Source organism: Pimephales promelas, chromosome 2 (assembly GCF_988280905.1).
Source record: "Pimephales promelas chromosome 2, fPimPro1.hap1.1, whole genome shotgun sequence".
Classification (NCBI taxonomy): domain Eukaryota; kingdom Metazoa; phylum Chordata; class Actinopteri; order Cypriniformes; family Leuciscidae; genus Pimephales; species Pimephales promelas.
The window spans coordinates 16410536-16429721 of NC_142770.1; the positions used below are offsets into that span (position 1 = coordinate 16410536).

The 19186-nt window shown below is 42.0% G+C and overlaps 1 protein-coding gene across 1 annotated transcript; it reads left to right on the forward strand.

The window, feature by feature from the left end:
• Positions 1 to 152: 152 nt before the first annotated feature.
• glis2a (GLIS family zinc finger 2a) lies at positions 153 to 19081 on the forward strand. The gene is made up of 7 exons (XM_039694699.2): positions 153 to 541; positions 11871 to 12016; positions 13328 to 13467; positions 14545 to 14715; positions 15751 to 15884; positions 16406 to 16524; positions 17491 to 19081. The coding sequence occupies exons 2-7, from the start codon at positions 11881 to 11883 to the stop codon at positions 18126 to 18128; spliced, it is 1338 nt and encodes a 445-aa protein (XP_039550633.2). The 5' UTR covers positions 153 to 541; positions 11871 to 11880; the 3' UTR covers positions 18129 to 19081.
• The last annotated feature ends 105 nt before the right edge of the window (positions 19082 to 19186 follow it).

Below are 19186 nucleotides of genomic sequence, written 5' to 3' on the forward strand. Positions count from 1 at the left end.
CGGAGTCACACAGCAGGGCGGGATGAAGCGAGAATACAGTAGCCTTGCCTAATCTACGAGAGAGAGAGAGAGAGAGAGAGAGAGAGAGAGAGAGAGAGAGAGAGAGAGAGAGCGAGAGAGAGAGAGAGAGACCACATCTGGAGGAAAAGAATCAACATTTCATGTCCTCCACCCTCTGTCTTATTCTCCTCCCTCTCCCTTCGTCTCTTTTTCAGATTGAGGAAGAAGCTGGGAGACAGTAGACAGGCGTCGTAAGCAAGCGATGCTCCTTTGAAATGTATTTATTTAGGAACGATTTATCGTAACTTGACATAGTATTTCCCGACAATTGTATATGCTCTTACCTTTAACGAACAGTTTACGTCTTTCAGCCTAAACAATTTCGTATTGTGCTTGAGTTAGAAATGGTCAACTGGATCCAGGAGTGTTTTTGATGAAGACATCTGGCGATTTAATCTAAGCGTTAAACGGACCGCGCGCGCTCTTGAAGTCGTCTCAGCGGGTCACGTATTTCGGAATCCGACGGAACGTCATTATTGAGGTAAACCCGCCGGGCATGTCGCGTGCATCGGGACAGACACAAAATGTATCGCCACACCTCGAGAAAAACATTAGGGTTTTGTGTGCGTTTGTGTTATTTTGCTCAAGTTTTATCCAGACAGTCTGCCTATTAGACAATGAAGCTAAAATGGGTTTGTAAAACAGACTCCGTCATAAACAGAGACCACCTGATGTTATATAACTTATGAAAATGATCATGTCAGGGTAGCTACAGGTGTGAATGGAGGACACCTGAGGTGGGTGGGTGTCTATTTGTGAGCCAGATGCTGTATCACCACTTTGTACGGCTTTCCAGAATTTCCACAATCAAATATTTTTATATAATGTATTTTTTCCCCTCAGTCTCCTAAAGATATTCTAGCTGTGCTAGTTTCCCATTTCCCATACTCTGGTCTCTTTCTTTGCACATGTTAAAATATTTCAATGTTTTTTATTCGTTAGGTGTGTGAAAAGTTGGCTAATTCACAGTCAGCAGTCCATTGTGAAATAAATCCCCTAAACATCTTACAAGACACATTTTTGTTGCATTCATGTTTATTTTAATTTTATGTTATAGGGTAAACAAATATCCTATCCTGCCTTATTGCCATATCTTGCAGCTAATCAGAAGAAATTTTCTTAACCAGTTCACGCTATGCTAGTAGGATAAGTTAACTATTTGAACGACATTTTTGTGTTTACGAAAAACACACATTACCTGTTTAACTGTCAGTGAGTGCGACACTTGGCGTCCTTTTATACTGCGTTTTTCCCATTCACATTAGTAATCATCATAAATTATAAAACAAAATTCATCCTGTGAAACCCTTTTTGAAATTGGAAGTTGCATTAACGGTACCTTTTAGCGGGCTCAATTTTTCTGATATCAACTTCAAATTTGGAACACAACTTGGTTAGACATGGCCTTATGTGTCCATATATTTTAGATTCCAAATTATTAAGTAAAAAATATATTTTATAAAATAAATATGATGTTTAGCTAGGCTACGTACATTTTGAACGTAATCTTTATTTACATTTTTCACTTTTTGAAGTGCTTTCACTTTATTCATGAACTACAGCAATTTAAGTGAAAGCTTTACACTGTAAGTTGATGTGTTGATTTCCACATTTTAATAAGCCTCTGGTCCTAGATGGATCCTAGTGCTTTTTAGGTTGGGTATCAGTGATCTCTGAGCCAGTTTGTTTTGGCTTCCATGGCTAAAATACGCTGGCTACCCGAGTTTCTAAATACTTTTGGGTAAATTGGCAGTGGGCGGGATTCTATATATCATGTCTAATTTTCGCAAGCTGTGTTTACTAGAGTTTTGAATATATTGCTAGTTTATATGGCGTCTACCGTTGCATTATTAGGTATTAACTTTTACATATATCGCAGATATGAAATATTCAAGATTGGAAGCCATCAAATGTGCGTCATAAGAATCAGTTATTGAAAAACCCATACTGATGACGGCCAATCCGAATATGTGGGTGTTTGCCGAGTCCAGCTCAGTGTCTATGGTGGTTATGGCAGTACTTTGGGAAGTTCTCGGTTCAACGCCAAGCCCAGTCCTGATGCAACAAACTGCAACATTAACAGAGAGTCTGAGGAATGGAATGAGAGACAGATTGTGTCTGAATGTGTGTGGCTGGGGAGTATGTGCATGAATGTTTCAGTGGGTCGTGAGACATTGTTCACTGTGATTTTTTCCACGGATGCGTTCGCAATACTTCTGTTTTGACTTATAATGTGGTTTTTTCACTTGCATTGAGGTTCACTGGGTTCAGCGGAGAGAACGGGTGAGGAAAGCAGAAAGGAGAGATGAAACCGCACATTCTTGTCTTGTGAAACGCCAACCACCAATGGCTGCTTCTGAAATTCTTTGTCTCCAGTAGTTCCTCATGACATTGTCCTAAACTGTACCTACACAAGAACGCTTTGTACAGAGCAAAATATGTTCATTTCCAAAAGAAACACTGAGAATTCATTCCTGAGCTCCCTCCCTCCCTTTTCTCTTCATCAACCCTTATGTCTCATTCTATTCTATCAATCTCTCTCCCCCCTTTGGCTTGAGTTTGAGGTTGGACAGAGTTCCTGGAGGCCTTTACGAATCATGAGCAATTCAAGGGGAGGAGGAAAGGCATGGAAAATCAGAGCGCGCAAGAGAAAGAGAGAAATATGAGAGCGCGAGAGGAGAGAAAATTATGTCTGAAGGATTTCGAATTGCACTTAATCCACAGCGTCCATCTGATTCTCTGCCGCGTCGTTCTCTGCGCCGCGTCGCTGGAGAAACTGCGCACGATTGCCGCGCACGATTGCCGCGCTCAGCCCGCAGCTGCTTCTTGTTATTGTTTATGAGCTTGGCTCTCTCTTTGCATTTCTAATGTACACTTAAAAGCGCAGTGGAAACAAATTGAGTGAATCTGCTGTGGCCAGAGGAATGTGTGTGTTTGTGTGTGTGTCTGGATGACAGACTATACGGAGAGAGAGAGAGAGAGAAGGAATGGGGATTTTAGAGGAGGGGAGGTTATGTTGACCTTGTCCTGTTGCCAGATGCAGGGGGTGGAGAGTGAAGAAGGAGTGATGAAGAAAAAGAGAGAGAGGGAGCGATTTGGTGCTCATTGCCTTCTGTAGGATGTTGTTGTTTCTTCCTCATCAGTAATTCATTATTTAGCAGTGTTTTGCTCTCCACCCTCATCCTGTTATGGATGAATGGCAGAGAGTGTTTTTTAATCACGGGTCTTCAGCATAATCAGCTCAATCTGTGTCTTCCGCTACACTTTAAACTATTATATGATCAATGAGTTATGACAACATATGTTTTTACATTGTTTTAACTCATTAAAATAAGTTAAGTTATACAAGATTCAACACATTTCTTTAAAGTCAGTTTAATGTAATTTAAGTTGAAATGACTTAAACATCCAAGTTGATTGAACTTAATTTAAAGGAGTAGTTCTCTTTTAAAAAAAAAAACTTTTGCTGATAATTTACTCTCCCCCATGTCATCCAAGATGTCCATGTCTTTCTTTCTTCAGTCGAAAAGAGATTAAGGTTTTTGATGAAAACATTCCAGGATTTTTCTCCATATAATGGACTTCAATGGGAACCAAACGGTTCAAGGTCCAAATGAGAGTTTCAGTGCAGCTTCAAAGGGCTTTAAATGACACCAGATGATGAATAAGGGTCTTATCTAGGACCCTTCGAGTCATGACTCGAAAAAAGATTAGTTCATTTTGATGAACGAGTTCGAACAGGAGAGTCACGAACGTGCATCACAGAATAGAGCAAGGCAAGCAATTGTGCTTATAAAATTTAAACTTTTTCATTTATTTTTGAAATGAGCGATCGTTTCGCTTGATAAGACCCTTATTCATCGTCTGGTGTCGTTTAAAGCCCTTTGAAGCTGCACTGAAACTCTCATTTGGACCTTGAACCGTTTGGTTCCCATTGAAGTCCATTATATGGAGAAAATCCTGGAATGTTTTCATCAAAAACCTTAATTTCTTTTCGACTGAAGAAAGAAAGACATGGACATCTTGGATGACATGGGGGTGAGTAAATTATCAGCAAAAGTTTTTTTAAGTACTCCTTTAAGGAAGCAACTTTTTTTTTTTTTTTTACAGTTGCGCTCATAATATCAAGCTATGTACATCAATATAAACAGTATTATCGCATAATTATGTGTAGTTTATAAAAATACGTTGATATATCGCACAAACTAGAGCCTAATAAATATACATTGTATTTGGGGCACTAGCATGCTTTTTTTCTGTCTCTCTTCCTCATGACTCTGAGATTGCAAGCTAAATAATGGGATTGCATCACTGAGATTTGTAAGGAGGGAGTGAAAAAGAGAAGTCGGAAAGGAATGATCACCCACTGCTTTTCAGTGCAAGTCAACCAAAGAAGTGAAAGGGCCAGAATTGCAGACACTTTCAAATGTGAAGGAATGAGAATCAGAACAAGATAGAGAGACCTTGACTGCCTGAGATTACAACCATAAACGTTTAAAGCTAGAAACGTAATACATTTCTAAGTGGTATTTCACGACAAATTTAAACGGATAAATAACAATATAAATAAATCTCTAGAATTTATACGCATCTTTGCGTTGCCATCAAGTGTGTTTTATGCGATATCCCAAAATGTGCATCGAAACAGGGCCGTTGAAAGGCACTGGCAGCTTCTCGTTTTTAAAACCTGTTGAATGTTACCAGCAGGTCGACGTTCAGAAATGGGTGCAGTATTTGTGTGGTGTATACTGTAGGTCTCAGTGTTAGTGTGTATCTAAAGCTCAGAAAGTAAGGGTGGAGCTCGAGGAAGAAGTTGAAAACAAACCCCCATGCCAGCGACTGAGAGCGAGCGAGGGAGGAGACTAGGGGAAGTGTTCAGCACTCGAAGCTTTTGCAATACTGTGTAATATCACAGCGAGAAATAGCAAATCAGAGGAATTAGGGGAAGAAAGCATGCAGAAGTACATGAAAACCAGAAGTGTTTGCATTAAGATGGACATTTCAACAGTTTCAAAAGGCAAATTTGGGCAATGATGGATGTGGGGGTGTTTTAAAGGTGCTGTATTTCCTCATTCCTGTGCAAGTGAAGAAAGTAGTTATATGGTTAGATGAATATTTATGTAATGCACATCAAGGCAGGAGAGAGTCATTCAGCGGGTCTGAAATAAACAATAGAAAGACCCATTTTCACTTCACACATAAATTGTTAAAACATTTTATAATAATAAAAAAATGCCTTGAGATGCACAATAAAAATTGTATTTGTATTGGCCAGTATTGGATATTTTTTTGCTTTTTTTCCCCCTTGTGATGTCAAAATTAATATTTTAATATCCACTCACCTAAAGGATTATTAGGGACACCTGTTCAATTTCTCATTAATACAATTTTCTAATCAACCAATCACATGGCAGTTGCTTCAGTGCATTTAGGGGTGTGGTCCTGGTCAAGACAATCTCCTGAACTCCAAACTGAATGTCAGAATGGGAAAGAAAGGTGATTTAAGCAATTTTGAGCGTGGCATGGTCGTTGGTGTGAGTATTTCACAATCTGCTCAGTTACTGGGATTTTCACGCACAACCATTTCTAGGGTTTACAAAGAATGGTGTGAAAAGGGAAAAACATCCAGTATGCGGCAGTCCTGTGGGCGAAAATGTCTTGTTGATGCTAGAGGTCAGAGGAGAATGGGCCGACTGATTCAAGCTGATAGAAGAGCAACTTTGACTGAAATAACCACTCGTTACAACCGAGGTATGCAGCAAAGCATTTGTGAAGCCACAACACGCACAACCTTGAGGCGGATGGGCTAAAACAGCAGAAGACCCCACCGGGTACCACTCATCTCCACTACAAATAGGAAAAAGAGGCTACAATTTGCAAGAGATCACCAAAATTGGACAGTTGAAGACTGGAAAAATGGTGCCTGGTCTGATGAGTCTCAATTTCTCTTGAGACATTCAGGTGGTAGAGTCAGAGTTTGGCGTAAACAGAATGAGAACATGGATCCATCATGTCTTGTTACCACTGTGCAGGCTGGTGGTGGTGGTGTAATGGTGTGGGGGATGTTTTGTTGGCCAACTTTAGGCCCCTTAGTGCCAATTGGGCATCGTTTAAATGCCACGGCCCACCTGAGCATTGTTTCTGACCATGTCCATCCCTTTATGGCCACCATGTCCCCATCCTCTGATGGCTACTTCCAGCAGGATAATGCACCATGTCACAAAGCTCGGATCATTTCAAATTGGTTTCTTGAACATGACAATGAGTTCACTGTACTAAAATGGCCCCCACAGTCACCAGAACTCAACCCAATAGAGCATCTTTGGGATGTGGTGGAACGGGAGCTTTGTATCCTGGATGTGAATCCCACAAATCTCCATCAACTGCAAGATGCTATCCTATTAATATGGGCCAACATTTCTAAAAACAAAGTATTAGTATGGTGTTCCTAATAATCCTTTAGGCCTGACATGGTGCTCTGGTCCCGTTCGCTCAAGAAGGCCTTCATTATTGAGCTCACAGTACCCTGGGAGGACTCAGTAGATGAGGCTTATGAGCGGAAACATCTGCGCTATGCTGAGCTAGCTGCCGAAGCACGGCGTCATGGATGGAACACAGAAATCCGACCAGTGGAGGTGGGCTGCAGAGGCTTTGTGGCAACATCTACAATCAGACTGCTTAGAGACCTGGGAATTAAGGGCCAGAGTCAGCGTTCGGCAATCAGAGCTGTATCGGAGGCGGCAGAAGTCAGCAGTCAGTGGCTCTGGATAAAGAGAAAAGACCCCAACTGGGCCCCGAAGTGAGAGGGTCAGGAGGTATGCGGTCAACAATGCTTGACTCAGGGAGGAGGACGCCCCTGCCAAGCATAGTCCAATGGGATGTTGCCTGTCAACAACAAGGCAACTCCCATGTCTAATTGGGAATGGGACGCAAGCGCAGGTTTGATCACCCTGTCGCTGGCCGCCTTTGGAGAGGGTGTATAGTGTGAAAGGCCGAAACACCCTATGAACCAAAGGTACACTACTGACGATGCGATCCCCAAATTTATGAGGCTCACTGTTCATGAACTCTTGGGAGTGCTTGCACAAAGGTTAGGAACATCTTATCTTGTGTTCTTGGAATCTGAATTTCTGGACCTGTCCAGTGACTACTGAGAAAGATCAGTTGACAACAGGGGAAAGTCCTTGTGGCAGCACGGAGAGACGGCTGACAGGAGGGAATAGACCCCTTTGGGACAGTCATGGGTTAGCTTCCCATTTCTGTAGTTTCTCATGCTTCGCAGTATGTTGGAAACACCCGCCTTAGCTACAAAAAGGCAACATATGAGAATACCCCTAGAGTCTGCGAGAGCGGGGGCGGAAGAAGACTCATTGACTGATACCATGGTAACGACTGGACTGGAAACGACTACGAGTAATGAGAGCACAGCACAAGAGAACACCACAGCAACTGTCACAAGTTCCGCTGCAACAGCTGGCCACAAGGAGATGCAGGTATGTGTCTGCGGGTGGAGGAAAGTTACATCATACCATGGGTTGAGGATCCACCAGGGGAAGAAGGGGTGTTTGGGTATAGAGAGACAGAGGCCTCGCATTGATCACTTTCTGCGAAAGCGACCAAATCAGTCGAGTGAAGCACAGCAACTGGACGCAAACCATAGTTTGCAGTGCATCAGTACCGCTGTCATGGAAGATGTAAACCCAAGCACCGAAGTAACAACTGAGGTGGAACCAACAACAGGAGTGGAAATCACCCATCCCCCCAGACCTGTAGTCGAGAGGAGACTACTAGGGCACAGACCGTGTGTGAAGTGGCCTGGTGCCAGTGACAAGAAGCTGTGGGAAACAGTGAATACTGACCTTACCTTGACCCTCGAGAAACTTCGAGGCACAGTGGAGAAGAAGTTAGAGAGCATGGGCAACATCATTTATGAGTACGGGGTAGAAAGCTTTGGAGTGCAAGAGGCAAAAGGCAGGAGGAAGGTCCCAACCCCACCAGTTTCCAGGAGGCAACAAGAAATCAAGCGCCTCGTTCAAGAAAGGAGACAGCTTAAAAAACAGTGGAAGAAGGCCTCGGAAGTAGAAAAGGAGGGCATAGAGGCACTTCAGGCTGACATCAAAACCCAGTTGGCGTCTCTCCGTAGAGCAGAGAACCTACGGAAACGCAGAAGGAAGAAAGAGCAAACTAGAACCCGTTTCTATAAAGATCCCTTCAAGTTCCTTAAAAGTCTCTTCACAGAGGAAAAAAGTGGAGCTCTAAAAACAACAAAGAAAGATCTAGAGGAGTACCTGAGAACAACAAACTTTGACTCAAAGCGACATGAGCATCTGGCCATCCCATCAGATATTCCACCCATTGAACCCCCAGAATATCATATTGAGACCAGTCCTCCGACATGGAAAGAGGTGGAAAACATAGTTCGACGGGCAAGAACAGCATCAGCCCCGGGGCCAAATGGAGTCCCGTACAAAGTGTATAGGAACGCACCAGACGTCCTGAGGTTCCTCTGGAGACTTATGAGAACAGCTTGGCAAAAGAAGAAAATACCCAAAGTGTGGCGCAGGGCAGGCGGGGTCCTGATCCCTAAGGAGAAGGATGCAGAGACTATCAGCCAATTCCGCCCAATCTCCTTACTGAATGTCGAGGGTAAAATCTTCTTTAAGGTCATTGCTCAGAGGATGGCCGAGTTCCTTCAAAAGAATGCGTATGTCGATACATCTGTACAGAAGGCAGGAATATCAGGGTTCTCTGGCTGCTTGGAACATTCCAGCATGATCTGGCACCAGATTCAGATGGCCAAAGTGGAGAAAAGGGACCTCCATGTAGTCTTCTTAGACCTCGCCAATGCATTTGGCTCTGTGCCCCATGAACTACTGTGGTCTGCCTTCAGATTTTTCCACATACCGGACACCATCACAACCCTGGTGAGGTCGTACTTCCAGGATCTGCAGTTCTGCTTCACCACCTCAGAGTTCACCACCTCATGGCAGACCCTGAATGTAGGTATAATGGCAGGGTGTACCATTTCTCCATTGGCATTTATAATGGCAATGGAGGTGATCATCAGAGCCTCAAGATGGGTTGTTGGTGGACAGCGAGTCAACTCTGGTTACCGCCTCCCTCCACTCAGAGCCTACATGGATGACATTACAACATTGACCACAACTGTTCCATGCACCAGGAGACTGCTCAGAAAGCTCGAGGAGAACATCAGCTGGGCCCGTATGAAGATTAAACCATCCAAGTCACGCAGCATCTCAATTGTGAAGGGAAAACTCTCTAAACTGAAATTCTTCATCGGGCATGATCAAATCCCAACAGTGTCTGAGCAGCCAGTAAAAAGCCTTGGAAGGTGGTATGATGCAAGCCTGAAGGACAAAGACCAGGTGCAACAACTGCGCAAAGACATCAGTAGTAGCCTACAGGCCATCGACAACACCCAGCTACCTGGGAAGTTAAAGGCCTGGTGTCTGCAGTTTGGTCTCCTACCCCGGGTGTTGTGGCCCCTAGTAGTGTATGAGGTTCCAATCTCAACAGTGGAGAAGATGGAAAGAGGAGTCACAGGATATCTAAAGAAGTGGCTCGGAGTTCCACGATGCCTTACCACCATAGGCCTCTATGGAGATGGTGTCCTCAAGCTGCCCCTCACCAGTCTAACAGAGGAATTCAAGTGTGCAAAAACCAGGCTTCAGATGACGCTGAATGAATCTCGAGACCTAGTGGTGAGCAACAACGCACCGACCTTGGCAACCGGGCGCAAGTGGAGGCCAGGAAAAGCAGTCCAGGAGGCAACAGCAGCCCTTAAACATGCTGACATATTGGGTCATGTTCAGCATGGGAGAGGAGGCCTTGGGCTAACTAGCCATGCTGTTTGGAGTAAGGCCACTGCACCAGAGCGGTGGAAGATGGTAGTGCAGGAAGTACGCCAGCAGGAGGAGGCTGCAAGGTGGGCAAAGGCAGTCTCTCTTGCCAAACAGGGACAGTGGACTCGATGGGATAGTGTGGAGAAGAGGAAGGTCAGCTGGAAGGATCTGTGGGCTATGGAAGCGAGGCGATTGAGTTTTTCCATCAGAGCAACATATGACGTCCTTCCAACACCAGTTAATCTTCACCAATGGTATGGTGAAGATCCGGAGTGTGCCCTCTGTTCCATGCCAGCCAACCTCAGGCACATTCTCACAGGGTGTAAAACAAGCCTCACCCAAGGACGCTACACTTGGCGTCACAACCAAGTTCTAAAAACCCTTGCGTCCGCCCTGGAGAACAAGCGAGCTGCCACCAACTCCCTACCACCCCCAGCAGCATCACACCCCTTACGGATGACTTTTGTCCGTGAAGGGGCAAAACCACCAAAGAGCAGCTCTACACCTTTAGATCGAGACCAGCTGCGCTTGGCCCGCGACTGGAAAATGCTAGCTGACATTGGTCGGCAACTTGTGTTTCCTCCAGAGATCGCAACCACCACCCTAAGACCTGACATGGTGCTCTGGTCCCGTTCGCTCAAGAAGGCCTTCATTATTGAGCTCACAGTACCCTGGGAGGACTCAGTAGATGAGGCTAATGAGCGGAAACATCTGCGCTATGCTGAGCTAGCTGCCGAAGCACGGCGTCATGGATGGAACACAGAAATCCGACCAGTGGAGGTGGGCTGCAGAGGCTTTGTGGCAACATCTACAATCAGACTGCTTAGAGACCTGGGAATTAAGGGCCAAAGTCAGCGTTCGGCAATCAGAGCTGTATCGGAGGCGGCAGAAGTCAGCAGTCAGTGGCTCTGGATAAAGAGAAAAGACCCCAACTGGGCCCCGAAGTGAGAGGGTCAGGAGGTATGCGGTCAACAATGCTTGACTCAGGGAGGAGGACGCCCCTGCCAAGCATAGTCCAATGGGATGTTGCCTGTCAACAACAAGGCAACTCCCATGTCTAATTGGGAATGGGACGCAAGCGCAGGTTTGATCACCCTGTCGCTGGCCGCCTTTGGAGAGGGTGTATAGTGTGAAAGGCCGAAACACCCTATGAACCAAAGGTACACTACTGACGATGCGATCCCCAAATTTATGAGGCTCACTGTTCATGAACTCTTGGGAGTGCTTGCACAAAGGTTAGGAACATCTTATCTTGTGTTCTTGGAATCATAGGTGAGTGTGTGTGTATATATATATATATATATATATATATATACATAAAAGAGTGATTTAAATTTTATTTATTTATTTTTCATTTAATTTACACAAAATAATACAGAATTCTAATATCGACCATGTCATGAAAATAATTATCAGCCAGCATTTTAAAATCAGAACATTCCTAATTTACAACTGCTCTAAGACTATTGATTATTATTGAATTTTTTAACTAGTGGTCTTCGACTTTTGGACCCTCTTGTCCAAACACACACATAATCCATGGATGTGGAGCCAGAGGCCCACTCTTCATCAACTTTTCCTCTGCATCACAGAAAGAGACCGAGAAAGGGGGAAAAAAATGAAGGAAAGCGAAGAACTCAGATCTATATATCTCTGTAATGCGTTCTGCATGTTTTGACTGCAGTGTGGCTGCTGGTGTGATGAACTGCTCGTGTGTGTGTGTGTGTGTGTGTGACCCGTCTGGCAGAAAGAAATGTAAATGACTTACAGTTGCTGAAGTGGAGCTGCACGTGTGTGGGAGTGTGTCTGCGTGTGTGTGTGTGTGTGTGTGTGAGAGAGAGAGGGTATTTCCTTCTAAAAATCAAACTGAGAAATCACTGCTGACTCACAGTGTAGGTGCCACTGCGATGTCAATAACATTATAATAATATGGTTTGATTTTCTCAGGATCGAAGCCATGCTGTCGCTAGACGAGCCCCTGGACTTGAAGATTCTCTCTGGCCCCGACAGGACGCTCAGAACGTCCATCTGTGCCCCGCTGCACTTTGCTCGTGCCCGAATATCCCGGCCACAACACAAGTCCACAAGCCCTGGTTAGTCAGTCACAAAAACCGCTACATAACAAAACTATATAGAGGGGTGTGAATTTTTGTGTAGAGTAGACAGAGAATTGATTTGGTTCACAATTCACAGGTTTTTAATTCCATTCAAGAACTATTTTTGCTAATTCAAAACTATTCGATTCTAGACGATTCAGGGTGGGGACAAAGATCTACATTGTTAGATCATGTTAGTTCTTAATGATGCTAAATCTCTTTCCTATTAAACATTGGGATACTGTATGTAGAAATTCACGTATGCCAAGACTTTATAAGTATTGTTAGTTCATGTTAAAGGGATCGTTCACCCTAAAATGAAAATTACTCGCCCTCAAACCCGTAAGACTTTCATTCATCCTCGAAACAAAAATTAAGATATTTTAATAGTATCTGAGAGATTTCTGTCCCTCCATTGACAGTCCATGCAACTGCCATTTTGTTAAACTGAAAAATATTGTAAAAACTAATCCATATATGAATTGAGCGGTTTAGTCCAAAGAGACTCGATTGCTTTATATGATGAACGTATTGAATTTAGACTTTTATCCACAACAAAGGCCCTGTTGGTGGCTGGCTCGACTGTTTGAGCTGATTAATAAAGCATTGGTGATTTGAATTTTACTTCTTGGTCCTCTGTTGCAGAAAATCATGGGAGTTTATTAGGGGTGTAATGGTTCTAATTACTCGCGGTTCGGTTTTTATTAATGTTTTAGGGTCACGGTTTCGGTACGGTTCGTATATGCTATGTTCAGAGTTAAAAAGGACTACTGTAAAATAAAGACAATATTACAAATAATCTAACTACAATCAACAGCACAAATATATACAATAGAGCAAAGACACAAATAAATGAAACATTGCTTTTCAGGTTATTTAGGAATCTAATAGTAGTTTTCAATACAGAAATTGAATAAAGTAATCAAATGTAAAACAACATGATTGCATATACGTAATCTTCACTGTATCAATTAAAGAAAGATGAGTCATTATTAAAGGATTTGTTCACCTCAAAATGAACATTTTCTGATTATTTGCTCACCTCAGTGCCATTAAAATGTTCATGTTTTTCTTTCCTCAGTGGAAAAGAAATTACGTTTTTTTTTTAGGAAAACATTTGAATGGACTTCAACGGCAACCAAATCGTTGAAGTCCAAATCAATGCAGTTTCAAAGGGCTTTGGGCTCTGCACTATCCCAGCTGAGGAATAAAGTCTTATCTAGCGAAATGATCAGTCATTTTCTTAAAAAAAAAAAAAAGAAGTATATTCTCTTCAAACAAACTAACCTCATCTCTTCTTCTCTCCAGATACAGCTGATAAAGACATGTCCGACTCTTCATCGTGCACAGCTGTGGATCTGAGTCTGTCTCCATCTTCTTCTCCCTCACCACCCTCTCCCATAGACAGCGGCGCCAGCTGGAGCCCCACAGCGCCTCTGCTGGCCTCAGTGAGTAACTCTCCCACAGCTTTTTTTGTTCTGGAACAAAATTGCTAAGTGAAAAATACACGACTCTAAAGCCTATATGCATGTTACTGTTTTTACCAGGGTCCAAAATGAACCTTTTTTTTGTCTCAAATTACTAGTAAATTAATAAAACTAATTTGTAAAACTATAAACCCAGATAGCAAACTGACATTGAATCAACGTGGAAATGACATCGAAACAACGTTGATCTGACATTGTTTTGATCATCGAATTAACGTTGAACCAACGACAGACGTGTCATTCTTTCAAAACGAATGGAAAATCAACTTAAAATCAACGTTGTTTCAACGTTATGAAAGCAAACCAATTTTCGATTTTCATTTAGTTTTGAAAGAATGACGCGTCTGACGTTGGTTCAACATTAATTCGATGAGCAAAACAATGCCAGATCAACGTTGTTTCGATGTCATGAGATACGTCATTTCCACGTTGATTTAATGTCAGTTTGCTGTCTGGGAACTCACAATTGGGAGAAATAAACTCGCAATTTGGACTTTTTTTTCTCAGAAATGCATCTTTATCTCACAACTTTGACTTTATGACACAGCAATTGGAAGCTATAAAGTCAGAATTGCGAGAAAAAGTTTCGCAATTGCAAGTTTATATCTCGCAGTTCTGACTTTATAACATGCAATCGCAAAAGCGACTTTATATCACGCAATTCTGACTTTATCTTGCAGTTCTGAGAAATAAAGTCAGAATTGGGAGATGTAAACTCGCAAATATGAGATAAAAAAAAAATCGCAATTATATTTTTAAATGTTTTTTTTTTCTTCTCTGTGGTGGAAACAGCTTCCATAATTCTAATGATTAAAATCACTAAAAACTACGTTCTGCTGGAAGAATGACTGCCTTATGCACAGTCCCATAATTCAATTCACCTACACACTAATTCATTTCAGTCCAGTCTCACACAGTGTCCTGATCTGAACATGTTCGGACTTGTTCGAGCATGAGGTGGTCTCCTACTCCTGAACCATGATGAGTCGGGCATGATTCATAAATGAATTACTGACACATATGCTCTTCTACTCACAGGAATCCGAAAGTACCACGTATCACGAGGACAGCGCCTCTCCTCCTCCAGGTTTCCAGTTCTTTCTGCCCATTGGTGCAGAGAGTGCCCTGCGCCTGCCCTCCTCGATGCTGATTGGTCGGCACTCCCCTGAGCCCTCTAGTGACGAGCAGCTGGCCTGCCGCTGGCTGAAGGTGAGTGACAGAGAGCCTGTTTTACTGTTTTGATCCATGATCATGAGGTCGATGACTAAATGAATGTCATACATGCCATAATCGGTTTCCAAGAGAAACACATTAACAAGGACAGCGCAAACGTATTATAAAACATGAAATAATGGACATGAGTGAATGGACGTAGGTGATAAAATGCCCAAAAAATCCAATAGACTTAAGGGCCATTCACAGCAAGAACAATAACTATAACAATTATAAGATTTTAAGCTGTACTTGCATGACTGAAATAGTTTCAAAGATGGCCGCCGAGTGAAACGACTTACCTTAAAGGGATACTCCACGATTTTTCATATTAAACTATGTTATTCCCTTAACTGAGACGAGTTGACACATACCTCTCTCGCAATCGCGAGACACTTTAATAGCACTTAACTAGCTCAGTTCATTCATTAGGATCCAAGCAGAGAAGCGACCAAACACCTCTACGTTTTCCCTATTTAAATACAGTTACACGGGTAGTGTAACTCGACCAAGAATGGTGACACAAAAACGTTGCGTTTTTCTAAGCAGAGTTATCTAAAGTGGATAACTGTAACGTATGGCGGAAAACCACAGCAAGTGCTTGGGAGCACTTCGACTCGGTGCAGTAATATCATTACATTTCTGCCATACGTTACAGTTATCCACTTTACACGCTTAGAAAAGCACAACGTTTTATTTGGCATTTTGTGAGAGAGGGAATAACATAGCTTTAATATTAAAAAACGGTGGTGTATCCCTTTAAAGGGATTTTGAAAACCACCCACAACATCCTAGCATTGTTGATGCTAATTTTGTATTGTACATTTCAAAGTAGAATAACTGTTTTTAGCTTTGTTTTTCTGAGAAACATATGTGAACTTAGCATGTTTCCCAATTCTCTGCAAACATATTATGGTGTTTTTGTGCTTTAGTACAGTAAAACAAATATGACATACAGCACCTTGAAATATTAAAAGCGCTATTCACATGCTCCTCATCTTCCGCTCTGCGCTCTCTGTCTTTACTCTGTAGTGCCATCTGCTGTTCGAGAGCCTGCAGGATCTGGTGGACCATGTGAATGACTCGCATGTGAAACCGGAGAAGAATTCAGGATACTGCTGCCACTGGGAGGGCTGCGCGCGCAAGGGAAGAGGCTTTAATGCCAGGTCAGACAACATACACACATTCATGGGATTTAAGCATTATTTCTAAGCAAAATCAGGTGACATTTATGCTTAAAACAAGAAAAATAAAATAGGTCAGAAAAAAAGAACTCAAGATATATTCAATGTATTAGTTTTTCATAATAATTTTTAAGAATAAGAATATATATACACTCACACACACTGAAAAAAATAATATGATTTATCTAATCAATAAAATTGTGGCAACATATTACAAGCAATATTATTAATTAAATTGTACTAATTAGAATTAATTGGAATATTAATTTGATTAACTATTACTCAATTCTAATTTGTTCAATTTAATAAATAATATTGCTTGTAATCTGTTGCCACAATTTTATTGATTAGATAAAACGTATTCATTTTTACAGTGCATAATCATTCTTTAAAAAAATAATTCATGATTATGAAATTAATTCTAAAACCATCACTCCGAGATATGTTTGCTCTTTGACTGTGTGCAGCACAGCACTAATCCAGTATCCATTTGTTCAACGCAGGTACAAGATGCTGATTCATATTCGGACTCATACCAATGAGAAACCGCATCACTGTCCTACCTGCCACAAGAGCTTTTCCCGCCTGGAAAACCTGAAAATACACACACGCTCACACACAGGTGAGAACCACACATTTGCAATAAAAACCAGTATGGTGTACCAATATGGTACACATCCGATTTTTATATATATATATATATATATATATATATATATATATATAAAACCATTAGTTCAATTTAAATAAGGGGTTCTAAAAGACTGAAATTCCAGTAGTGGATAGCAATATTTAAAAATGTACATATTATTATATTAAACAAATAAAGCAATGGCATGTAGCCTAAACATATTTCTTAAAGGGATAGTTCAGCCAAAAGTGAAAATTAGCCCATGATCTTAATCACCCTGAAGTCATCATAAATGACTGATGTTTTTCAGGTATCTAACAGCAGCATCAAGTATTCAAGAAACCATTCAGATATTGAAATTATAATACAAAAGCAACCAATGGTAAATAATAGTACTTTAATTTAATAATTATTCTTATTAATAATAATAATAATAGTAATTCAAAATATTTAATAATTAATAGCAATTAAATCAATAATTATTGTATAAATAGTGTTTTTAAAAATATATTTATTTATTTAAATGATTTTATTTTACAAAAAAAATAAAATGGTATCTTTAACATATCTTTATATTCGTACATCTATTTTATTTTATAAAAAAAGTTTACTTTTTTATATTTGTAAATCTATATGGTTACAATTATGTTTAATATTTATATTGATTATGCTATCAGACAATATTTTGAACAGTTGCACCAATATTCTAATCAGCGCTCCGAGTACCAATTTGAGTCTGTAGAATTAATTGTAGAATTAGATTTGTATTATGTTTTTAATACCAGAATACCAGTACTTTTGACACCCCCAAAAAACCTCTAACATTCAGACACATCACCATTTCCCCCACACAAAATGACAGGTCCCTACAGGCCTGTGCCGTCTGGTTGTCCCTGATGGACCCTGCATTCCTCCAGTGCAAGCCATTGATTATCTCTTGCTCTTCTGCCCTCTCAGGAGAGAAGCCGTACATCTGTCCGTACGAAGGCTGCAACAAGCGCTACTCGAACTCCAGCGACCGCTTCAAACACACGCGCACGCACTACGTGGACAAGCCCTACTGCTGTAAAATGGTGGGATGTCTGAAGCGCTACACCGACCCCAGTTCCCTCCGCAAACACATCAAGGCACACGGCCACGCTGTAGTGCAGGAACGCGCCACCTCTCCCAGAATCAACAGGCTGGAATCGGATGGGGCATCATCGGTTGACGGCCGACGTATGGATCGATCTTACCCAGGGGCGGCTCATTTCATCTTGCCAGGTGCGGCGACAACCTTATTTGGGGCTCAGGCCTTTACCGGGCACCTTGGCGGTCACCCCTTGGATCTGTCTAGACTCGGCCCGCTTTTAGGAGCCGGGCCGGTGCTGTACCCCAGCTCCGGTGCTCTTGGGCTTGGGAAGGTGCCTATCTTACACCCCTTATTGTTGCCACCATTCGGACTCAGTGGGCATCAGTTTGAAAGAGGGGTTGAGGAAGAGGAGGATGCTGATGATGATGAAGATGAAGGCAGGATGGGAGCAGGACTGGGTCCTCACTCATGGGTCGTGATCCCTCCGGGAATGCTGTTCTTGAAACAGGTGGCGACCACGTAAAGAGAGTCATATCGCCTTGTTCACACTGCACACAACTCTGATTTGGATTTCACACCTGATCAAACTGAACGGAAGCAGATCCGATTAAAAACTCGAATGAGGCTTAAATGGAAATATAATCTAACCATTGGGAGTTCAGATTTTGAATTGTTCACGAATGTGATGTGAATCCGGTTTGTTTCTTTTCTGTTCACACTATAAAACAAAACTGGTTTGTGTCTAATACACCAAAAATGCTTTTTTTGCTTCTGAACAAGGCCTTACGGGCTGTTTACACTAAGGACAATAACTAAAAATGTTTTAATAATTGTTCTTACTCGGAGAACATCGCAGTCCACACCACAACTATAACGATAACGACACAGAGGAACGATCTTCGGAATCACTTTCAGAACGATTTTTTTCCAGGTAATAAATGATAAAAACATTGACAGCCAATCAGAATCCATCCTGCTTTAAAGGGATAGTTCATCCAAAAATGAAAATTAAGTCGTTAATTACTCTCCCCCATGCTGTACCAACCCCGCATTTTGATTAAATTTGAGAGCTGGATCACTGCTACATAGGCTGCCTAAAGCCTAGTTCACACTATGTGATTTTAAGCCCGATTTAAGCCCGATTTGCAAATCGTTGAGTCGCCGACAAGTCAGGGTGTTATCGCGTGCAAATCGCGGGCGATTAGCGGACGATTAACGCTCGCCAATCCGATAGTGTGAAAGAGCCAACAACGCATCAAAGACAGCTCGCAGACAGGTCACCGAGCTCAGAAAAATATCTAGCATGCTAGATATCTCGAGCAGTCGCGCGACTCAATCTCAGTGATGTCATGAGTACAGCCAATCATAGCAACGCATGGGTTGAGGACACCAGGTAAATCTTACTTTTTCTTTTTTGCATTTTTTTTTCTCAGAGCAGATCGTCGAGCAAACAGTGTGCAGCACTAGTTTCTGTCTGACGTCAAGTCAAGTCAAGTCACATTTATTTATATAGCGCTTTTCACAATACAGATTGTATCAAAGCAGCTTCACAGTGATAACATGTAAGTAGCACAACACAGA